The sequence below is a fragment of the Sciurus vulgaris genome, assembly GCF_902686455.1.
Source record: "Sciurus vulgaris genome assembly, chromosome: 3".
Lineage (NCBI taxonomy): Eukaryota > Metazoa > Chordata > Mammalia > Rodentia > Sciuridae > Sciurus > Sciurus vulgaris.
This window is the reverse complement of record NC_136463.1, coordinates 68,413,964-68,439,588: the sequence shown is the minus strand read 5'-3', so window position 1 is coordinate 68,439,588 and position 25,625 is coordinate 68,413,964. Positions and strand designations below refer to the sequence as shown.

The 25,625-nt window shown below is 37.7% G+C and overlaps 1 protein-coding gene across 1 annotated transcript in view; it reads right to left on the bottom strand.

Moving 5' to 3' along the window:
* The window catches only part of SUZ12 (SUZ12 polycomb repressive complex 2 subunit), a 43,568-nt gene extending 32,505 nt beyond the window's left edge, over positions 1–11,063 (bottom strand). Inside the window, 4 exon segments of the mRNA XM_079130458.1 lie at positions 2,779–2,847; positions 8,088–8,152; positions 8,242–8,288; positions 10,533–11,063. Of these exon segments, the coding sequence (XP_078986584.1) occupies positions 2,779–2,847; positions 8,088–8,152; positions 8,242–8,288; positions 10,533–10,809 (458 nt within the window). The 5' untranslated portion in view covers positions 10,810–11,063.
* Between the last annotated feature and the right edge of the window lie 14,562 nt (positions 11,064–25,625).

The window sequence follows — 25,625 nt, the reverse complement described above, 5'->3', positions numbered from 1 at the left end:
AAGCAAAGAAAAAATAAGAATTTCATGGCTGGGGTTGTGGCTCAGTGGCAAAGCACTTGCCTAACATGTGTAAGGCACTGGGTTCGATCCTCAGCACCACATAAAAATAAATAAAAGAAAGGTATTATGTTCATCTACAACTAAAAAAAATTTTAAAAATTAAAAAAAAAAAAAAATTTCAGTGGAAGATACCTAGTCTACAGTTGTTGAACAGATCCAGGATCCAATTAAATTGAAGGAGATCTCTGTGTCTGAGATGGTACAGAGAACACAGAAGAGAGAGGCTTCTGTATTGTGATTTAAGATTTTAACTTCTAATTAATGTCACAAACAACGAAGACTTGCTTTGTTCTTAAGAACAAATTTGACAATAGATTTTATGAGCAAAGTTTTATAGTGCTGGATTATATATCAGTATGTAAAGTACTTCTTACAACCCTATGTGATAAAGTTTAGAACAGGAATATGCTTAATTTGAGATAAGAAATACACTTAAGTAACCTGATACTAGAGGGTCTGGCAGTAAACTTAAGAAGAAGCACTTTCCTAATTTATCTCAGTATCCCTGGGAGCAACCCTGAGACATTCATAAAAATTCCTCACTGAATCAGCTAGATCCTAAATATTTAAAATTTTGCATTTCAAATTATGAACAGGAATTCTAATGTAATCCTCACAGATTCTTCGAGTTGAACCCACTGGGTCAAAAGGAACAAAAATTATTGGAGGAATAATTATGTACAGAGAACTGACCAGAGTATCGTATCTCCCTCATAACACACATTCTTAGGGAAGTTCGGTAATATTTTTCAAAGACAATGACAATGAGAGAGTAAGGTTTAACAGTGATGAACCAGAATTTTAATAGAGAAAATTAAGAAAATTGTCAAAGTGTCTGCTTCTTATTGGCTCATTCTTCATTCTCATTTGAAACTTGAAAGGTCTAGAGGACAAATACTTAAGTGGTCATAAGAAAAGAAACAGGCAGGTCATATCAGGCTCTGACTACAGTCTCTAAGTAAAAAAAGGCCCTGAGGGGACTGGGGGATAAATGGTAAAGTGCATGCTCAGCCTGCACAAAGGCCCTGGGTTCTATATCCAGCACCACCCAAAAAAAGGCCCCAAGCATCCCAAGACCTGTCATGGGTAGGCAACCAACCAAGCATTTGAAATAGCAATTGCAAGCAAAAAGTTAAGTACTCATGGCACTAGGAATATTTTCAGTTCTATCTTAAAGAGTACAGAGAGCCAGGTACAGCAGCACACACCTGCACTACCAGGGATTTGGAAAGCTGAGGCAAGAGGATCACAAGTTCAAAATCAACCTCAACTACTTAGCAAGGCCCTAGGCAACTTAGTGAGACTGTCTCAAAATAAAAAATAAAAGTGCTAGGGGAAGTAGCTCAGTGGTGAAGTACCTCCTGGGTTAAATCCCCAACCTTCCCATCACCCCTGTAAAAAAAAAAAAAAAGAAGTACGTAGACTAGATCCAGAGTTGACCATCATATCTTATTTGCAAGTGAGCATTTACCTACATATGGAAGTACAAATTACACTTCAATCCTATAAGAATACAAGATATGTATAATTTAAATAACAATCAACTAATTCAACACCCAATTCAAGATATAAGCCAACTACAAAGAAAAATAAAATGTTATCCTTCACGAAAACAATGAGAAAAATGAAGCACTATCAAGCATATATCTCATCAACATTAGTAAGATGATTTAAAACTTAAAGAAAATAAGAAAAATACATAGTAACCATTTTTCAAACTGTTTTTTAAAAGGACTGGGAATGCAGCTTAGTGGTAGAGCACTTGCCTATGGCACAATGCCCTGGGTTCAATCCCCAGCACTGGGGGGGTGGTCCAGATTTTCTAGTTCTGCCTTCTCTCCAAAAGCAGTCAATGAATGAGTAACCACCATCCAAGTTCCTGTTTCTCTTTAGAAGTATATTCAACTTTTAATTTGTATGTCAAAGAATAAAAACAGAACTTAAAAATGCATAGTATCTAGAATAAGGAGATATTAAACTAGTCAGAATATAAAGGATTAGTCAGATGTGTAATCCTAGCTACCTGAGATTACACAATTGGAATTTGCACACCTATAATCCCAGCTACTTGGGAGGCAAAGGCAGGAATATCCCAGGTTCAAAGCCAGCTTGGGTAATTTAGTGGGGTCTGGTTTGAAAATAAAAACTAAAAAGGGCTAGGGATGTAGCTCAATGGTAGAGCACCTCTGGGTTCGATCTCTAATTTAAAAAAAAAAAAAAAAAATGGGGGATTAGTTCTAGTTTTATTAATTTGAAAATGTACAATAAGTAGGTTCTGTCAAAAGGGTCATAATATTTTGTGTGACATTTAAATGAGAAAGGATGGAATTTGAAGATGATTATTTAGATGTGACACTGTGAAGCACCTAGCACACAGTATACAAGAAATATGAGTCTCCACTCCCTCAGATGAGATGAATTGCAGACACTACATATTTTGATCCAAAATGTCATAAATTGGCAATAAACAATAATGAATACAACTGCCTTACGAAATAGTTCCTACAAATTGCGGAATGCTAGTCAAGCTAAGGCTTAAGAATTCTCTTTCAGGGTTGCTACAAAAGTTAATTCCTAAGCTGGGCTGAATTTGGGCCAATGACCTCTATGGTTCTTCCAATTCCTAACAGAACTGAGGGGATCACTAGGGAAATGATCACTTAATTTTTCCTCTTTCCTCAAGTATATCACTTAATATAAACTGATAAGTTATCTTACCTATGAGATTCTTGCTCTCCTTTCATTTTCTCTACTTTTGATAACATATCATCAACTTTAAATGTCTTCCTGGAAGAAACAGATAAACAAAATCATCACTTCTCAACTAGAAAAGAACAAACGAATTACACTTTATTGTCACTGTAACAGGCAAGATGGAAATCTGATTTTGATTATTTTTACTAAGATAAATTATGGGGGGTTCACCGTAACAATGAATACTATTAAAATGTGTGTTATAATACAGCAGACATGCCTGCAAGCCCATCTCAAATGCTAACTCTGTCATAAAATCTGTAATTATCCCCAAATAAGTGATTTCTTCTTACCTATGACACTTGATTTATACTTCTTTTGACACAGTCTCCTACCTGTGAAATCTGTGTAAATATTTTCTCATATAGATCATAAGCTCCTGAAGGGCAGTGACTGCTTTTCTTCAAGCAAAGTTTGGCATAGTGCCCTATTTTTGGTAGGTATTCAAATATCTATCTTTTTGAAACAAATGGAAATTGTGTGTATTTTGAAGCATTCATACTTCTTTTAAGCAACCCAAGAAGAACTAACAGCATCACATAAAAATGCATATTCTATAAAATATATCTGAAGTTCATAAAACATCCTCAAAGGTTACAGTTGAATATGTCATACTAAAGAGATTAAGTTTAAAAAGATCATGTAAAAATTTGAAATTAGGGGACATCCATAAAATTATGATAAAATTGCATATTAGCTTCTAACTTGACACCTTTAAGAGAAAAAAGTAATTTTTTCACAAAAAAGAAACTTAAGTAAAATCTCCCAAAGCAATTAAAGATGGAATGTGTTGTAAAACAAGCCTCATTTTACTTCTCAAGGTGGTTTATGGTATGTCCTAGAGATACAGGTTTAAAACCTTACCTACATATAACTTGTTAATTGGAAACAAATGTTTCTCTCTTAAGAGAACTTCAGGCTGGGCCACACTGAAATCCTTGCAGTGCTGGGAATGAAACCCAGGGTCCAACGTGTGCTAGTCAAGTGCTTTGTCACTGAGTTATATTCTCAACCACAAATATTTCTCTTTATATTCATGTATTTTCTTCAAATTTAGAACTTGAAAATTTACTATATTCAACATTAACATGACATTATAACGCTTGAAGGCAAATAAGAGAAACTACAGACAGGTTCATTACTCAAGAACAGCTACTGTCACTCTCTCTCGCTTTCTCTCTTTTTTTTGGCAGGACTGGGGACTGAATCCATGGCCTCAGGGCAAGCACTCTACCACTGAGTTAAAACCCTAGTCCCCCAAACAGCTATTGTATTCAACTACTATAATGAAAATTAATAGAGAAGTGTTAATAAACACATTACAATAAAATACTGGAAGAGCAATACTGAGAGAGTCTATATATCTGGTGATTGAAAAGTCTATTAACAAGAGATTAAAAAAAAAAAAAGCTTCTCTCTTTACGTTTAGAGTAACTGAAAACTTCAATTTTAAAGTTTAACCCAATAGAACATAGAAAGAAATGCTTTATGAATGATGTTAATTCATTTTTTATCTCCACAGATAAAAGAAGAAAAATGAACTATTCCAGGTTAGCTACCAAAAAAAGTTCAATATAAATGCTGAAAAGTTATCATTGAAGAGGGTTTTAAAGTTACCAGAAATTTTTAGGAATATGTCTATGTAACGATTAAGAAGAAATTGTCTTTAATAAAGGTAAGACTAAGTCCCAAGGTTCATCTCTTCCAACCTTATAAAGTTTTAATGCAGAAAAAATGAACAGGAGAACTGAATAATAACAATCACTTGAAACACATAAGATTATAAAGGCAACCCTACCTTTTTAAGAAAAAACAAACGACATGAACAACTATACAAAAAGCAGTTTCTCCCCCAACACCAAGTATTTGTGTTTTAGAAAGGCAATGCTCAGCTTTAATAAGGGAAATAGTTACCAAAAGGTCAACAAAAAAAAAAGGAGAATTTTAAAATCCAAGAAATTTTTGAAATTTTCTTGGGAGGGTTCAGAAGTAGTTTACATGAAATCTAAAAAAATGGATTCAATGCCTTTCTCACTTTAATTTCTGTGTCAGAGTAGTGCTTGCCTATAGAATTTGAATACCTCTGTGAAGTATTAAGACTAAAACATGAGAGGAATTTAATAAATACACCAAAAAGTAATATTACAACAAAGAGTATGACTTCCAAGGGAGTAACATGCTTATTCCAATAACTGATATTGGGCCGAAGATGTAGCTTAGTGGTAGAGCACTTGCCTAGCATGTACGAAGTCCCAACCAAAAAAAAAAAAAAAATATGTGTGTGCACATACACACACATATAGTATATGGTGTTGTAGTAAAAAGGAGTTCCAAAAACAATTTGCAAAAGCAGCACAACCACTGCTAAATCTGATACCCTTTAAAAGTCACTAATACTTTTTGTTTCTTTTTAGGTTTTGTTTTGTTTGTGATGCTGGGGACTGAACCCAGGGCCTCACACATGCTATCCAAACATTCTACCTCTGAACTACATACATCCCCAGCCCCCAAAGTCACGAATTACTTTGAAGACAACATCAATCATCTGAAGATACAAAGGGTTGTTTTACAATTTGCTAAAAATTACTCTTAAAGTTGGACATGGTAGCATACACCTGTAATCCCAGAGACGTAAGGCTGAGGCAGGAGGACCACAAATTCAAAGCCAACCTCAGCAACTTATTGAGATCATGTCTCAAAATAATAAGTAAGATTTAAATATTTCTTGGCTAGGAAAGCACAATAGTGCATGCCTGTAATCTCAGTTACTTGGAGGCTGAGGCAGGAGGATTGGAAGTTCAAGGTAGGGGTGCAATTTAGCAGGACCCTGTCTTAAAATATAAAAGGGCTGAGGATGCAGCTCAATGGTAAACTGCTCCTGAGTTCAATTTCCAGTATCAAAAATAATGCTTTTCGGATAGCAAATTGCTTCAAAATCCCTAAAGACAAATATTTTAAAATCTACATGGCAATAATTAAGAAAATCAGTTTATATTACCAAATTTTTTAAACTACCCATCTACTGGCACACAATATATCCCACAATGAGACAGTCTAATAAATAAACATAATAAGGAAATGATAAACTTAGATTTCAAATGGGAAATCAGGCATGGTGGCACACTCCTGTAATCCCAGCTACTTGAGGGGCTGAGGCAGGAGGACTGAAAAGTTTGAGGCCAGTTGGCGCAACTTAGCAGGATCCCGTCTCTAAATAAATAGGGATAGGGATGTAGCTCAGTGGAAGAATGCTTGCCTAGTATGTGCAAGGCCCTGGGTTCTACACCCAGTACCACAAAAGAAGAAAAAAGTAAGATTTTAAATGTATATTTTTAATCCATTTACAGATTAACCCAAACATTTTTTTAAAACTTCATCACTTTTAAAATTTAAATTAGACAATATCTTAATAACTCAACTGACCATCCATATTAAAAATAATTTAGCTAAGGATAGTGGCTCATGCCTGTAATCCCAGCAGCTGGGGAGGCTAAGGCAGGATTGCAGGTTCGAAGCCAGACTCAGCAACTCTGCAAGGCTGTAAGCAACCTAATGACACTCTCTCACTGGGGCTATGGCTCGGTAATAAAACACCCCTGGATTCAATACCTGGTACCAAGAAAAATAATTTAGTTGAGGGGTTGGGTTTGTGGCTTAGTGGTAAAGTGCCTGCCTAGCATGTGTGAGGCACTGGGTTCGATTCTTGGCACTGCGTATAAATAAATGAATAAAAATAAAAGTTTTATCAACATAAAAAAAAAATCTAAAAAAAAAAATATTTAGTGAAAGACAAAGGTTAACTCAATCAAATTCTCCTAGTTGTATGAAATGAATTCAGGGTTGGTGAACTATGGCTAAACCCACAGCTTGACCCAGAAGCTAAAAATGATTTTTTTTAAAGCTGTAGATGGACATAATACCTTGACTTATTTATTTTTACACAGTGCTTAGGATTGACCCCAAGGATTTACAAGTGCTAGGGAAGTGCTCTACCACTGAGCTACAACCCTAGCCCCCAAGAATGTTTTAATAGATAAACACTGGCAACTGATCTGATGACAGAGAACACTTAACTCTGAACCCCAATTAAGCAAAATGTTATCTCAAAAGAATTCCACATTTATTCCTACCAGGCTTGTGTTACAAAATACTTTACTTGGTATGGCTGTATATTGAATTTCATCAATAAAAAAACTGGAGATTTTGTTTATGGTAAGCACTTACATAATATCCTTGATTTTGCCTCCTAGCCACAGAAACTTAAAATATTTACTATACAGTCCTTTTCAGAAAAAGTCTGAACGCTGGCATAACTCAATTAAGAGAGTGGTTGCCTAATTTATCACCTCCTTCCTCCTTACTTGCTTAGCAATTTTCACCTACTGAACACAAGGCTTTATCTTTCTGTCTCTCAATTTAGATTGTCAAACCACCAATTGTTTAAAATGTCAACCTTTAAAATATACTTTAATGAATCTACAAAACTATATCTTGCTATACAAATGTAACGCCTACTTAGTAACTAGGACTCTCCTCGGGAGTTTAGTTTCAAAGTCTACTAAAATAGCTTAATGGTTTTAAGACTATAACAATACTAAATGTTAGATAAAAGTTCTCTCTTTTAAATTTAACTTGTTAACCTCATATACTCAATAGTCTAGTACATAGGACAAGAAACTTGCATTCCATTATTACATTTGGTTAAGTCATAAATGTTAGATGCCAAAAATAAGCTGTGTACTACACCTCCAGACTCCACTTTAAGACCAGAAGATTAAGACTTCTTGTTTTTAAAGACCAGTCATCCTACTGACTTCAAAAGTATTTCCCCTTCAGTAGAATACTACCAAAGACATAAAATGGGATTTTCTGAACCTATCATCATAGAATTTAACCCTTCATTGGACATAAGAAAATCAAAAAATTAACCATTTAATTTTATGTATCAACAATGGTAAATAAGCCCTTTAGTAAGCATTTAAATCCTGGACTTTTACCAAATTTGAAAATAACTAGTGGCACAGAGTGAAAACATGAGTCAATAAAAATCACCGCATTCACTTTACCACTAAATCATTTCTACTAGGAAAAAAAAAAATCTAGTAATAAACTGGGATTTCCAAAAATGATACTATTAAAAATCACTCTGTAACCAATTCAACTAGCTGCTATTTCATTTAAGTTTTCATATTTAACCTGTAATTAGAAATAGTACTTTAAGACAGAACTTTCAGATGGTTTGATCAGCTTGAAATAAGATTCATAAAATGTACCTTTTGATGTTTGTTCTGGAGTTTCGATGAGACATGTAAGTAAGAGTTCTGTGCAAAAATATTGGCTATAAAAAAAGTTTTAAAAATATTAAAATACAATACAGATGAAATTATAAGAATGAAATAATATTGATGAATTTCATTGACTACTTACTGCTATGAGATTTCGAGTTCGAAGAAATCTATAGATCTGTGTTGGTTCTAGGTAACAGAAAACAAAATCCAAGCATTATCTAAATTTACTTAATTTTTAAGGAAACTACCAACCCAGCCCATGTTATAACCAACAGAATCCAATCACCTGTTATGAAAATCATGTACTAAATATTTATATCAAGGAAATTAGTATGCACGAAAGACAATCTATGGCATACATTCACAAAATTCATCTACATTTATTTTAAACTCAAGGCTCTCTATAATCTTGCTATTAAACCTTTCTAAGGTGGCTACTGTTATAATGTGTAGAACTAAACAGCTGTAGTTATAGTCATTTAATTAGTTAATTTTACTATTTGTAACCCTTCTCCTTCCAAAAAGCAGTTGACATAAGGCAGCTATATTCAACAAAAGATTTATTGTTGCCAAACAAAATGAAAATTTTGCCTTTCACTTGGCCATTTAAAAATTTCATATAGTAACCAGCTAAAATGGAATAAAATTTTTCCAGACATCCCAAAATAGGTAAGATGAATATCAGTCAATACTGAAATAAGTCTAAGATATTACTTGTAACTAAAATTTGAGTATTTCTAACTGTATTTTAATTTTGATGTGTTTTGCTTAATGTAAATATTTCAACATGTAAATACTGCCTCCAACACATATTTCTGTGCAACTGACAAGAGTCCAAAAAGTCTTTTTAATGTTTAAAATTAATTAAAATTTGTTACAAAGGACTTAGGTTAAAGTTGAGAAATAAACCTATACCATCTTGTATTAACAACCTATTAGTGTAACATTTCTTTAAACAAAGCAGAATATATATGCTGTAAACTAAATGTAAGTATATTAATAATCACATTAAAGCATTTAAACTTCCATGAAACTAAGACCAATGTTGAGAAGAATCAAGTTGTTTGGTGACCAGATCTAGTTCTTAATGACAGCTGATTTCTCCCAGGTGGATGCATCAGAAAGCAAATAGTTAAAAACTTTCTTGGAGGGTTTTTCATAACATTTAGAAAGAACCTTAAAATTTTCCACTTAATCTTCAGTTACTTTTAGTTTCAAATTAAACTGAAGAGAGATATTTTAGAAGAGGTATAAATAGGTTTATTGTCATGCCTGCCGATCAGTTCCCCATCCTATTTCTAATTAGACTTCCCAGATTTTTTAAAGTATATTAAGCAAAGGAATAACGTGAAATCTCTCTGAAGCAGGTTCATATTCGTTTCAATAAAAACTGCAATTTCTCGTATTAAATTCCAATTAGAATTTTACAAAGCACTAATGAAAGAGAATGAAGGAGGGGGTATTAAACAATGTAATATGTCTTTCCAAGCACAGCTGATACCATGCCCTTAACATATGCCACGGTAATCTTGTAAATAAAGACATTCAGCGGTAGAGCTGAGCTTATTCCAGTTTCTCTAAGATACTCAGCTATTTAAGACTGCCCAAATTATAACGTCCACACAAAAGTAAAAAATCAGGATATAACAACCATTAAAGAACAGTTACAATTGTTTATAGTCAAGATATTGTTTATAAATTCTATTGTTTGTTTCCAGACACCTTGCTCCCATTTCCAAGTAAGTCCTAGTTTCGTCCTCCAAACAGCCCTTAAAAGCAGAGACGGACGTCGGGTTCGGGAAGTAGACAGAGCTGCGAGGTCCTCTCCAGAGATGATGCTTGTCTACTACCTGTCTCAGTTTACGTATCCATAAAATGGGCGGATAGATTCGAAAGACTCAAAGCATCAAAAGGTGCCATGTTAAGATAAAGCACAAGTTGGTGCCCAGGCATTTCGGACCAATGACAATCTCGTCGGCCTCACGGCATTCGTCCCTTCTCTGGCTGAATCTTGCCCCTCGAAACCTACAATCGAACCCCCCCCCCCCCCGGTAGGTACTTCTGGAGTACGGAAGGCATGAAAGAAAACAAGTACTCGTCTTGGGATCTCTCTGCACCCTCGGTCCAACTGTGTAACCTCATCTCAAAAGCCTGCCCTTAACGCGGGGCCCCCGCGCCCAACCGCTCCTGCGGACCTTGGCGGAGTCAAGAACCCACCCCGGACCCCGGACCCCGCTCCCACCTCCGCCAAAGGCTCAGGGCTTCGGGTCCCGGGGAGCCGCGATCCCCGGCGCGAGGACATCCCCCTCGACGCTCCCTCCACTCCAAACCAAGTGCACTCGCGGAAAGGAGGGGGCCCGGCCGAGAGTCCCGAGCCCCCGGTGCCGCAAGAGTGCGTCTTCCTGCCCTCAAAGCCTCGCACACACTCACTCTCAAAGGCCTGGAGGAAAAGCTCGTGGTCAGCCTGGACGTGCTCCATTTTCGGCTTCTTCACCGGTAACACGGCGGCCCCCGCCGCTGCCGCCGCGGAAGACGAGGAGGAGGCCGAGTAACTGCCGCCGCCGCCTCCACAGCCCCCGCCGCCGGATTTGCCGCCCGAAGCCGTAGCCGCCGCCACTGCCGCCGAACCCCCGAAGCCGCCTCCCCCGGACCCCGCGCTGGGCCCCGAGCCGCCCCCTCCCCCACCGCCGTGCTTCTGAGGCGCCATCGCGGTTCCTGCCTCCTCCCCCCGCCAGCTACCCGCCGGGCGGCCCCGGAGAGTGAGCGCCTGCAATACCAACCGCTCGCCCCAGCAGGCTCCGGCGGACCGAGGGGGGAAGGAGGAGAGAGGGGAGGAGAGGGGAAGGGAAGGGAGGAGGAGAGGAGGGAAGGAGGGAGGAAAAAAAAAGTGTCTCCTCAGAGCCCCGCTCCGCTTCGGAGGCCGCTCACCCTACCCTGGCCTCGCTCCGCCCTCTTCCCCGCCCGGCGCTCTGATTGGCCATCGGGAGCGCGCGCCGCCCGGCCGCCCAGCCTGTTGGCCCGCGGATTCCCCCGTCAGTCACGCGGAGGCGCTTTTCGCGGAGGCGCGGCTTGGTTGGCCCGTGCGCGCTGCCGATCGCGGGCCCGGCCGCCTCTTTGAACTGAATTCGCGGGAAAATTAGGGGTCGGAGCGGCCTTCCTGCTGGCCCCGGTGCATTGTGGGGAGAGAGGGACCCAGCGAGCGGCTTAGGGAGCCGTTTCTCGCCTTCTGAGCGTCGTCAGTCGCCGCCCCCAGGGGGGTACGGAACCCCTGGAGAGAGGCCGGCATCTGAGGACCTGGGGGTGAGGGGCCTATTAAGTGAACTGAGATCCTTTGCGAATCGAGCCCCTAGCGCCTCAGGACCCGGCCTGCCTGGGGCTTGGTGTGCCCCCCCAAGTGTGTGTGGAGGGGGGGTCGCTTCCCCGCTGGAGGGGCCCCCGGGGTGGGAATCGAGTCCCCTGACCTCTCGCCACCACGTGCCTCAAGGCACCCTTGGCCGAATCCCACCTCCCGCAGCCCGTGGCTGGAGGCAGCGGCTGTTGTCAGACGCGACTGGGCTCCGCCGAGGGGAGCGATTTCTAAGGTGGCAGGCGTGTCTTAGAGAAAGGAGGAAAACTAATTTTGTAGACGTTGTGAGGCTTCGGGATTGTTACCAAGAAAGGCTGTGACTTCTCCACACGATAGGAGCAATATTCGATTCCCCCGACCCGGGTGAACTGGGTGATTTCTTAAAAGTACAGACACTCCTTTTGACAATCTATTCATTTTGCGCTCAAAAAACGAGAGGGAATCCGGTGTTTTGCGGGTCTAGCTTGAAAAGATCGATGCGTAGGCCCGATTCCATCTCCTGGTGCAGGTTGGTTTGGAGTTAATACTCTGACCGCCTTGAATTTCAGGTTGGCCAAAATGATCTCCAAGGATGTTCTTCCAAATTCAAATCCTGTTATCTTACATTACGTCGAAATGAAACACTATCTTCAAAAATCCCAGTCTACAAACAAAACCATTTCATCCTCTCCAGCGTTTTTTTCAGACGTCTATTTTGGGTGCTCTGCAGTTAACTGCAAAACTGTTTACACAACTAGGTATCTTTGGAATGGCTGTTTAAATAACTAAAGTACCGATTTTATCATAACATTTGTTTCTTAAGAAAACGAATTCTTCAAATGATGGATTTAGTATAAAAATGGCTTTTGCTAACATCTGAAATTTGCCAAAATTAGCTATACATCTTTTCTGAAAACAGGTATACCTGTTGCCAATTTTTAAGGTCAGCTTCCTATATTTTATATTTGGACAAAAAGTTCAGAATACTTTTTTATTATACATTCTCTGTGCTCTGTGTTTTAAAATGTCCCTCCACAAAAATAGGTGCTTTTTTTGTTTGGATTTCTGGAGTAAGCCATCTCTGATTAATACCACCCCACAGAGACTTATGGGTTTTTAGATCTTAGTAAACTCATCTTCAGCTTTATGGGGTTAGGAAATGAGGTTTCAGCAATTCAGTCAGAGTCTGAAGCATTAAATCACACTAAGCAAATCACAAAATATTAAGTTATAAACCAGAATACTAATTTGTTATTAGCTAACTATAAATGTAATTGGCAAAATGCCCACCCCATCATTTGACCATGGTTCTTTTTTTTTTTTTTTTTTTTTTTTTTTTTTTTTTTTTGAGGAAAAACGGAATAGAGGGACACATACAAAGAAAAAGAACCAAATGATAGGTTATCATAAATCTCTGATGAACAGAGAAATGGACTTATGGGATCTAGAATGTTCTAAATAATGTTTAAGAATTTCGTCCTTAGCATTGGGTATATGGGCCTCAGCATGGTCTACATATGCTAGTCTGCACTCATCATGAAAATCACAGCTAACCATGCATAGTAACAAATCCTCACTTTTGAATTCTCCTTTATCTTGAATGTAGAATACTGAAAAACAAAATCTTATTACTCAGATAAATTAGAACTAGTTGAGGGACTATCTTAGATTTCTGTGTGTGTGTTGCTGGGGATTGAACCTAGAACCTTGTATAGGCTGGGCAAGTACTCTACCACCAAGGTACACCCCCAGTCCTGTTTGAGATTTCTGATGTCTGTTCACTGTCAATGACATGTATATGTTTAATTCCTCTACCTCATACTGAATTAAACTGTTTCTAGGGGTTTCATGCTTTTTAAAATATTATATCTGGAATTGAACTGTAAATTCCTAAAAAGCAAAGACCATTATTCATTTCTTTATATTTTCTAGCACATGACTAGGTGTTTAAAGAAAGAATAGCAATAATTTTAATACTTTAAAGTCATCAGTATGTTTTTGTCAATATCTCACTTTTTCACAATGATCCTATAAAGCTAGCGTTACTTCCATTTTATAGTTGATAAAATAGGCTCCTAGAGATTAAAAGACTTGCTCATTGTTCAGTGTCAGAACTGTGAACAGGTTTTCTAACTCCAATTTATATGCTCTTTTGCAATTAGAATAAAGTTATCCTTAGTAAAGTACCACAGGCTGACTGTTCTGAAATTTTTTTAAAAACTGAGAGTCACCCAGCTTCTCTGATTAGATAGTCGTCTCTTTGTACTCCTCCCTCTGTACTTCTCTCACTCTCACTAGTGCCCATACTGTGGTTCATATAGACTTCAGTACTGGAATTTGAAACATTTTTTGTGCCATGGACCCCTTTTGCAGTCTACTGAAGCCTATGGGACCCTCTTTAAGAAGTACATAAATATAAAGTTTATTAGATTATAAAGAAAACCAATTACAATAAAATACTGTTACCAAAATAGTAAAAACTAAAGTCGTGATGTAATACTATGAGTGCTTCTTTATGAAAGTAGTAGTATGATCTAGTAGCAGGTCAGTCTGGTAACTATCAAATTTGCAAGGTAGTGATAAAGATAAATAATATTTTGAGAGAACTGCAATGTGATATGAAAATATCTGTTATTTCTCTTGGTGACAAAGCCACAAAAACTTAACACTACTGTGATTTCTCTCTCATATTAGTAGTTGAAGGAAATACTAAATTTCAGTTAGAGGTTAGTATAAAGATGTAGATTTTTTCTCATCCAAGTTCACAAACTGAATCCAATTCAACTTAAGAGCGTCTGTGGCAAAGAGGTGAAGCTTAGTAATAAAGCACACATTTAGCATTTGTGAGACCCTGAGTTCAATACCCATCACCAAAAGAACCCCTCTGTGTCATAGCAGCAACTGTTTTTCTTTCTTTTTGCTGGAAGTTTGTAGGGGTAGGGATGACACATTATCTGTCTTAATAACTGAGATGTCTATCACTGTGCCTGGCATAGAATAGCAGTGCACTCAGTGAATCTTGAATAAGAATGGACACCAGCTGGGAACAGTGGCACACGCCCGCAATCCCAGTGACTCGGGAGGTTTAGGCAGGAGGATAGCGAGTTCAAAGCCTGCCTCAGCAATCTAGCGAGATTCTAAGCAACTCAGGGAGACCCTGTCTCTAAATAAAATACAAAAAAAGAGCTGCGGATGTGGCTTAGTGGTTAAGTGCCCCTGGGTTCAATCTCTAGTACCAAAAAAATAAAAATAAAAAATAAAAATGGACACCAGTGCACCAGTGTAAATTATGATAATAATGCTTCAATGCTTACTGTGTGCCAGTGCCAGGCAATATGTTGTCTTTAGCATTTTTAGTTTGTTCAATCCTTGCATCAACCCTGTGATTATTAATTACCTCATTTCATAGATGTTAAGTGACTTGTACAAGCTCAATAATGGAGCTAGGACTCTAATCCAGACGGCTCATGTCTAGAACCCTCACTCTTTTTTTGGGGGGTGGGGTACTAGGGATTGAACTCAGGGGTACTTGGCCACTGAGTCACATCCCCAGCTCTATTTTGTATTTTATTTAGAGACAAGGTCTTACTGAGTTGCTTAGTGCCTCACCATTGCTGACGCTGGCTTTGAACTCACAATCCTTCTGCTTCAGCCTCCCAAATCTCTGGGATTACAGGTGTCTGCCACCACACCCGACTCCAGAACCCTCACTCTTGACCATCATTCCACAAAACTAGAGACAGGAGATGTTGCACAGCCAGGCACAGTTGTTCACACCTATAATCTCATCTACTTGGGAGACTGAGGCAGGAGGATCACAAGTTCAAAGCCAGCCTGGGCAATTTAGCAAGACCTTGTCTCAAAATAAATAAAATAAAATAAAATAAAAAAAGAGTTAGGGGTGTATTTCAGTGGTAGAACACTCTGGGTTCAATTCCTATTACCTAAGTAAATAAGCAATAAATTTTAAAGAGAGACTGAATGATTCTTATGACTTCAGTCATCATTACCTCTGGATCTGATATTTGGAACCTTGTCTGTCATCATTATTTTATTCTCAAAGGATGCCTTAGACTTCCAGGTTTGGTGTTTCTATGGACTCTACCTCTAGGGCAAGGATGGCTTCACTTGTTCATATTCACTTTAAATGGAGTTGAACTTGTGAGGAATTTTAAACTCTTTTCAGTTCAACGTGTTTGGGGCAAGATGTCTTTTCATGTTTTCACATAAAATTTACTTATAACAGTCCCAAACAAACAAACAAAACACCTTCAACCATTATCTGTCCTGGAAACGTTGAGGGTAGCGCCTAGCCACCATTTTCAGCCTTTAACTTGGGGAACTCCCCAAGGTTTGACTAAAAGGCCAATTCCATGTCCCTCCCCATCCCCACAGCTCCTAAGCCGGTCATAGAGCCCCTCTGCTAGCCATGGCTCACTCCATCAGTCACACAAGCTAAAGATAGTACCCACAGTGTTTCATCTAGAACCAAAGCCAGTCTCTGACAACCCCACAGACAACCACCAAACTGAGAATATAGCAGCAGGTTAAGAATTTGCATGATAGCATACACTTATCATACCAGGTACTTGGGAGGCTGAGCCAGGAGGATCATAAATGTGAGGCCAGACTGGGCAATCTAGTGAGACCCTGTCTCAAAATAAAAAGCATTCAGTGGTAGAGCACTCATCGGGTATGTGTGAAGTCCTAGATTCAATCCGCAGTATCCCAGTGAGGAGAGAGCAAGGTTACACAAAAGCTAGGTGCACCTGTAGTCCCTGTATTCCCAGCCACTGGAGAGGTTGAAGCAGAATTGCTTAAGCACCAGAGTTAAGGCCAGCCTGAACAGCATAGCAAGACACCAAAACAAAACAAACCACAAACAACAAAAAGACATTGCACATGTCATTTCTAGGTCAAGAAAGATGATAAATAGGGCTGGGGTTGTGGCTCAGTGTTACAGCCCTTGCCTAGCATGTGTGAGGCACTGGGTTCAATCCTCAGCACCACATAAAATAAATAAAGGTTTGTGTCCATCTACAACTAAACCAATATTTTTTAAAAGAAAGATGATCAGTAAAGATTGCCTCTGATACACTGAAATGAATCATCAGTGTGAATGCATTTGATAAAAATAACCAATATATCAAGTCTCACTTTTACTTATATACTATCTTCCATCTATATACTCATCACTTAAGATGATTAAGGACTGATACTATTACAAAACAACAAATGCCACAACAAAGATAAATCTCTTGCTTTGAATGAATGTATTTACTAATAAGTTCTGAGAGAAATATAATCAAATTATTCTAAGAAAAGAACAGTCTCCAAGGTAAAAATAGTAATGATCTGCTTAGTAACAGGTAAAGGAATAGTTTCAGCAATTCTACTGGAAGCTTAAAAACAAATGTTTCCTCATTTTTGTTTCCTTTGTCTAGGAAAGAAAAACTCAAGAACTGTGGAATACTTGCAGTGCATTATAGGGTTTTCATAATAAACCACTGATTTGTGTGTTTACCTAAAAATTAGCTAGATATAATAAGGATAGCAGTGAGCCTTAGTAAGAACCCCTGGGACACAAAGAAACTTGACACTAATAACCAGAGGAAGAATGAACCACCTGAGCCAAATTTGAAATATGTAAACCTGAATTTTGGGAAACCTATATGTCTGGAGACAACTATTATGCCTGTTTTTTAAACAGTAGAATTAGTTCTCAATAAATTGCCCAGTCTGGTCTCAAAATTGCAATCCTCCTTCCTCTGCCTCTCAAGTAGCTGGGATCATGGGGTTTTTATTTTTAATCTTAAACAATAGAAGTAAACTTCATTATATTTATTGAGCATATTGTTCATAAGACCATTATTAAAAAAGTGTCAATTATTATCCTTTTTAAAAAAAAAATTATTTTATTTTTTATGTGGTACTGAGGATCAAACCCAGGGCCTCATGTGTGCTAGGCAAGCACTCTACCACTGAACCACAATGCCAGCCCCCTTTTTTGTTTTTTTGAAGTGGTATAACCTATTTTAATTCAAAATAGATACTCTGGAAATAATCAGTTAAAAATAATTTAATAAAGTCCAACAAAATTTCTATGAAAGAGTATACCAACAGTTACAGACCTGTTATACAACCGCCTCAAAAATTCACATTACAGCAACTGCATCACCCCTCTTACACACTTGGAACTGAATCACAAAGAGATTAATTCTTCCACCATTCCATAACTTGTAAGGGGGAGATCTGGGATTGAACTCAATTCCTATGGGACTCAAAACCCCATGTGTTTTCCAGTACAACAGAGGTATCCAGACTATTTTTTGGAAGTCCCAGAATTTAGGAAGAACTTTTCAGGGAGAAGGTAAGGTTGCAATATAGTGGGCTCTGCATCCACACGTCTTTTTTTTTTTTTTTTTTTACTTTCTTTTTTTATTAATTTTTTTATTTTTACAGACTGCATTTTGATTCATTGTACACAAATGGGGTACAACTTTTCATTTCTATGGTTGTACACAATGTAGATTCACACCATTCATGTAATCATACGCATACATAGGGTAATACTGTCTGTCTCATTCTACTATTTTTCCTTCCCCCACCCCCTCACATCTGTCATTAATCAGAACTGTTATGCTTTTCTTTCTTTTAAAATTCATTTGATGATAATGGTTCTACTAAATTTTTTTTTTTGGTGGGGGACTAGGGACTAAGCCCAGGGGCACTTTGCCACTGTGCCACATCCCCAGCTCTTTTTATTTTTTATTTTGAGATAGGGTCTCACGAAGTTGCTTAAGATCTTGTTAAGTTCTGAGGCTGACTTTGAATTTGTAATCCTTCTGCCTTTAAAAAACATTTTCTTTAAAAGTTTTTAATCAAAGCATTATACTATGCTATGTTCCAAGTCTGATAATGAGAAACACTGAAATAAAATGATACAAATAGTATATTCTGAGAAATATCTCAAAATTTGAGAGCATCTAAAACAAGCCTATGCTAAGAAAGAAGATTACTTTGTTTCATAAAGATCAAATATAAATGAAAAAGAACATTCTGTATATGAATGGTCCCTGATTGATTTTGGCAGTGCTATGGACCACTCCCACGCCTTCCTCATGCGTGCTAGCAAAGTGCTCTTTCACTGAACTGTACCCCCAGTTCTGGTCCCTCATTTATGGTTTGACTAATGGGTTTTTCAACATTGCAATAGTGCAAAAGTGATATGCATTCAATAGAAACTGTACTTGGAAGTTTGAATTTAGACTTTTTTCCTGGGCACAATTGTTGATACCATACCCTTTAATGGTGCTGAGCAGCAACAGTGAGCCACAGTTCCCAGTTCACCAAATAACCATAAGGGAAAACAATTGAGACTCTATAGCATACTGTGTTGCTCAGCTAGTATGTCAGATGTATTAAATGCATTTTTTTGGTGTGGTTCTGTGGACAAACCCCAGGGGTGCTCTATCACTGAGCTACATCCCCAGTCCTTTTTAATTTTTATTTTGAGGAAGGGTTTTGCTACATTGCCGAGGCTGGCCTTGAACTGGGATCCTCCTGCCTTAGCCTCCCAAGTAGCTATGATTACAAGCACGCACCACAGCATCCAGATTAAAATGCATTTTTAACTTAGGATATTTTCAATTTATGATGTGTTTATTGGGATACAACCCACCATAAGTCAATAAGCATCTGTAGAAAAATGTAGTCTTTCTGTTATTACCTCTAATTTTTGTATGAAAATATTGCTTCCAAAATAAATGTTTTCTTTAATTTTCAGGGAAAAAAAGTACTGTATGTCTTAATCTGGTTTTTGATGCTATAGCAGAATACCACAGATTGAGTAATTTATAAATACATTTATTTGGTTCCTAGTTCTTGAGGTTGGAAAATCCAAGAGCCAAGGATTGCATCTGGTGAGGGCCCCTGTGCTATACAGCTTCATTCCATTGCAGAAAGCAAGGTCAAAAGGATCTGTGAGAGAGGGCAAGAGAGGGTTGAACTTGCTTTTATAACAAACCCACTCTTACATTAACAAACTCATTCCTACAATAATGCCATTAATCCATTCATGCTCTCATGACCTAATCACCTCTTAAAGGTCCTCTCAAGACTGTTGCATTGAATCCTAATTAGAATAAGTTATATTCCATGTATATATAATATGTCAAAATACATTCAACTGTCATGTATATCTAAAAAGAACAACAACAACAACAACAAAAGAATGTTGCATTGAGGATCGAGTTTTCGACTTTGGGGGACACATTCAAGCCACAGTACTGTGTAGCTATCTTTTATAAATTTTGTCAGCATTAACAGGCATTTTAATTACTTTTATAATACCATAATATTTTGTATTTCCATTTAAAGTTTATAAATTCAATCAGGTACAATGGTGCACACCTGTATTCCAAGCAACTTGGGAGGTTGAGCCCCTGAGCAACTTAGTGAGACCCTGTCTCACTAACAAAAAGGGCTGGCTGGGGATGTGGCTCAGTTGTAAAGCAACCTGAGTTATATCCCCCAATACCACCCCACCCCCCAAAATTCACCTTTAGTTCACAATTGCTAAGCTATTATTGTTAATCAGAGCAAATTAAGAGATACAGGCCTTTAATTTCAGATAGTTATTATTATAAATATTGGTTTCTTGAATTTTTTTAGTTGTAGATGCACACAATACCTTTCTTTTATTTATATATTTTTATGTGATGCTGAAGATTGAACCCAGTGCCTCACACATGCCAGACAAGTGCTCTACCACTGAGCTATGATGCCAGCCCACAAATATTGTTTTTATTTAAATGATGTGATCATTATTTGAAGGATATGTTTAGCAATTACTATTTAGAAATTAATTTGTAGCTGGGTGTACACCTGTAATCCCAGTGACCTGGGAGGCAAAAGCAGGAAAATCCCCACTGCCAAAAAAAAAAAAAAAAAAATTAAAAGAAAAAAAGAAATATATTTTTTATAGGAAATCAAATTTTATACCAGAAGAAATGTAGAGAGTATCTAACTTAAGCCTCTTATACATCTTAGGAAAGGAAACTGTATCCCAGATTTTAAAGTAATTTGCTAAGATCACACAGGAGGTTAAGTATATGTTGAGAGAGAATCTACAGGACTGAATGTTTATGAAAGAGCTGTGTCTTAGCTTACAAATTCATTGTTCTTTAGATGTTTCATGTGCTTCAGCAAAAATAAGTCCTCCTCCACCTTATTTTATTTGGGATTCCATAGCTGCTTGTACATTATTAAGTAAAACTACTTCCTGGAGAAATATTGCATTATTTCTCACTCATTGAACTACTTGTTTTTGTTTGTCTCTCCCTATCCTTGGCTTCCTGTATCTTAATTTTAAACTGTAGGAAGATTTTACTTCTGAGCTTGTAGCAGTTTGAACTTGCTGTGAATCTATTGAAAGTCATTATTGTTCCATGCTTTCTGCAGTTATATTACTCTAATCTTTTGGTAGGGAAAACAATAACTTTTAATACGACTAGTTTGAAAAAGTTACTACTTTCGTAGTTGAACAAGAGAGGTGTCCCAAAGAGACACACAATGATTTAGCAGCCATTTTTGAAAGAACAGCACAGAGTTTGTATGTTGCCACTGGAATAGTTTGTACTCTAGTGCCTGGAAAAATTCCTTGAGATTTATAAAGCATTCAACAATAGAACTCAGAATTCTGTAACTCTTTTCTATCATAGAGACACTGTAAAAAGATGAAATTACTGAAAGAGTAAGACTTTTTTATATCAAGATAAATTAAACTTCTGTACTTTTAGTGATTCAGGAGCAAATTGACATACATAGAGAAGGAATTTAAATTTGGTAGAAGAGAGTTCTCTTAACAGGAAAGAAATGCTTCTGGCTCTACTCTATTTTTTCTTAAGTTCCACTTTGTAGCAAACAGGTGAAAGAACTATGAACTGCATAGTGAACTGCACTATGAGTCTATGAGTAAACATTTAAATTTATAATTAATTCACAGTGTGATTTTGAGGAAGTTATTTAACTTCCCTATGTCTTGGTTTTTTAAGCATAAAGGTAAATTCTGTTGTAGACCAGTGTTTAGACCAGTGGGTTTGTTTGGTAGTGGAGATTGAATCCAGGGGTGTTTTGCCTGAGCTACATCCCTGCTCTTTTCTATTTTTTATTTTGAGTCAAGATCTCACTAAGTTGTTGAGGCTGTCCTTTCGATCTTCCTGCCTGTCTCCTGAGTTGCTGGGAGTACAGGAGTTCACCACCTGGCCCTGCTAGTGATACTAGTGGTGCTTGATCATAACAGAATCCCTGGAAGTTGAGGGTGGATCATATTTAATTTGGAAAATCATATTCAATATTAGAATTTTATTTTTGGAAAGTAAAACAAAAAGAAAGTTACAAAGTTTTTACACTATTATCACTGAAAATAAAGTTCTTTGTCAGGGGATAAATGAAAAGGTAAACTGCCTCCTAATAAGTCGATTTTTCTTTGGCTATTAAGAGAGCTGTTAGTTGACTCCTGTGTCCTTTTGACATCATTATGCTTTACTGTTGTTGATGTTTTTATTTATATTTTAATTGACATATAAAAGTATGTTTATGAGGTCCCATGTGATGTTTTGATTCATGTATGCATTGTGTAACATTCAGATCAGGGACATATCATTATCCATGATCACAAGTTGTACATTAGGACTTCCTTAATTTTACTACAGGATGTGTCAGGTGGCAGGAGATTGCAAATCCAAAGCCAGTTTCAGCAACATAGTGAGGCCCTAAGGAATTTAAGGAGACCCTGTCTCAAAATAAAAAAAATAAAAAGGGATGGGACTTAGCTCAGAGGTAAAGCATCCCTGGGTTCAATCCCTGGTACAAAAAAAAAAAGATGTGCCAGACACATCTTGTATAATCCCTACTCCATTCTTAGGGCAGACATGTCTCTAAGAATCCCTGGTTCCTTTTACTGGGAGGATAGTGTTAGAAACCAAGATGTGCATGTTGGGTGTGCTCATTGCTTTTGGGGTGTCATTGCTTTCAAGTCTTCTCAGTAGACAGAACTAGGAATATGTATTTTAACCCATATATGCACACAAATATATAATTATTTCTATGTCTGTCCCTCTCTATTAAACTAAACATGAGTTTATATTGATAACTCTAACTCTAATATGGTAACTGTGTGTGTGTGTGTGTGCGTGTGTGTGTTGCTGGGGATCAAACATGTGAGCGAGACAAGTGCTCTACTACTAAGCTACATACCCAGCCCAACTTTCTAAAAAAATTTTTTTTAGTTGTTGATGGACCTTTATTTTATTTATTTATATGCAGTGCTGAGAATCAAACCCAGTGCCTCACATGTGCTAGGCAAGTGCTCTACCATGGAGCTACAAACCCAGTCCCACCTTTTGTTTTTTAATGAGAGTTAAATTTTTCAATTTATTTCCTGAGTACTTACTCCAAATGGTGCTGTTAATATAGTTACTTATATCTTTAATAAGTGCCACTACATTTTATTTATTTATTTATTTATTTATTTATTTATTTATTTATTTATATACTGGGAATTGAGCCCAGGGGTGCTTTACCACTAAGCTACATCCCCAGACTTTTTTTTTTTTTTTTTTTTTTTTTTGAGACAGGGTCTCACTAAGTTGCTTAGTTGCTGAGACTGACCTCCAACTTGTGACTGTCCTGCCTCAGCCTCCAAATTTGCTGGGATTATAGGCATGTGTGACCATGCCCAGCTGTGCCACCAAATTTTAGTGAGAATGAATTAATTTATTTTTCTCAGAAAACTTGAAATGTAGGGAAGAGAGGGCTAACCACCAAATCTTGGAGGTAAAGAAAAGGTGGCATTGCACATTTCCCTTCCCAGCCAACTCTGGTGAAAGAAAGAGACAATGAGGGTAGCAAATGAACTGAAGTTTCGCTTTTCAGTTATGCCTCCTGTTTACTGGTAGAGCTCACCATGTAAACTGGAGACTTCCTCTTTACTTAAAGGTGAGCCTGTATCATAAGGGGTATATTTCAGGTTTCTTAGTACAAGGGCTTCTGGAAAATTGTAATATACATTATATTTTTAGGCTTCTAATTATGTTCCTTGTGCCATCAATTGAGGCAAGGTTCTGCTGGGCACAGTGGCACACGCCTCTAATACCAGTGACTAGAGAGGCTGAAGCAGGAGGATTGCAAGTTCAAAGTCAATATCAGCAACTTACTGAGACCCTGTCTCAAAATAAAACAATAAAAGGGCTGGGGAGATAGCTCAGTTGGTAGAGTGCTTCCCTCACAAGCACAAGGCCCTGGGTTCAATCCCCAGCACCGTTAAAAAAAAAAAAAAAAAAAAAAAAAAAAAAGAATCTAAAATAAAACAATAAAAAGGGCTGAGGTGTAGCTCACTGGTAGAGCACAGCAACCCTGGGTTAAATCCCCAGTACCTGGCGGCCAAGGGGTGGGGAGGGGTTCTTGTTTTTATTATTCATTAAAAGCTACTTTTAATTTTGTCTAAGTCTTAAAATTTTACTAAAGTATCTCAGGAGCAGAAGAAAAAACAGAATATGCCATGAACAGAGAGAATGAGTTCACCACAAAAGCCCTAAGTAGAATTGAGAAACTTTTTATATTCTGAGCTAAAATGTTTCCTGGCACAATACAGTCAAATTTTTCAGAGAGAGAAGTATAGCATATGACAATTCACTTGGAAAGCTATGGATCTTGAAGACTTTCTCAAGAGCCTAAGCCACTGATTTTTGCTTCAAAAAATATTAAAATAGTATCCAGGCACAGTGGTGCATGCCTGTAATCTCAGCAACTTGGGAGGCTGAGGCAGGAGAATCTTGAATTCAAAGCCAGCCTCAGCAATTTAGCAAGGCACTTAGCAACTCGGCAAGACCCTGTCTCTAAATAAAATACGAAAAGGGCTGGGGATGTGGCCCAGTGGTTAAGCACCCCTGGGTTCAATCCCTGGTACCAAGAAGAAAAAATTACAATAGAACTTTTCACAAAGTCAGTAAATAACCCTAATTTCTAGATAAAGCCTTTGCAAAATCAGAATGCTTCCTACCTTCTTCTTCTCAATTCCTGACTATACTGCCTACTCTTCAGTCACAGTATTTTCAGCATGAGTCCATGAACATTTTCTTCATACACCTAGATTGCCTTCACTCTCCATTCCCTCATCAAATTTCTACTTTCATCACTGACATCATCTCTGATGTGAAAATGTCTTCCAGTTTTCCCAGATAGAATAAATTACCCATAGCATATGTACTTGTCTCACTTATTAACTAATGCAGGCTAGAAATGTGTCTAATTCAACTGTCCATCTCTAGAGCCAGTTGTAGAAAAGGCATTCAATAAATATTTGTTAAAGTAATTGACAAAGGAATGAACATATTGACATGGTTGCTTCAGATACTGCTTGGTAGAATTCAGAGCTTGCCTCTGGGTAAATATTTAAAGTGTTTAGAAGACACCAGTAGGAACGAAACACCTAGGTTCTCTCAACCACCATGTGTATAGTGTTAGAAAACTCACTTCAACTTTCTGGGTCTAATGTTTACAATAATTACAGAGTTCTACCAGATCAATTATTCTCAGTCCAAAAAGGAATTATATAGCCTTAAGTATTTTGGGCCAGAAAAAAATATTGGCTGGGATTGTGGCTCAGTGGTAGAGTGCTTGCCTAGCATGTGTGAGGCACTGGGTTCAATTCTCAGCACCACATATAAATATTATTTCATTGAATAGGTTGTTCATTCCTTTGGTTTGTATCTCTGTGCCTTCCTCAATCCCGATAATTCTTAAATTTGGTCTTTTCATGATGTCCCACAGTTCTTAGAGATTCTGTTCATGATTTCTTACCATCTTCTCTGTTTGGGCAACTTTATTTTCAAGATTAAATATTTTGTCTTCAATGTCTGAGGTTCTGACTTCCAAGTGGTCTAGTCTTTTGGTGATGCTTTCTGTTGAGTTTTTTATTTGGTTTATTGTTTCCTTCATTTCAAGGATTTCCGTTTTTTGTTTTGTTTTGTTTTTGTTTTTTTTTTTTTTTTGAGAATCTCTGTCTCTTTGTTGAAATGATCTTTTGCTTCCTGCAGGTGCTCTTTCAACTGTTTTTTGGCGTGATCATTCATTGCCTGCATTTGCTCTCTTATCTCATTCTTTGCTTTGCAAATCATCTTAATCATGTATAATCT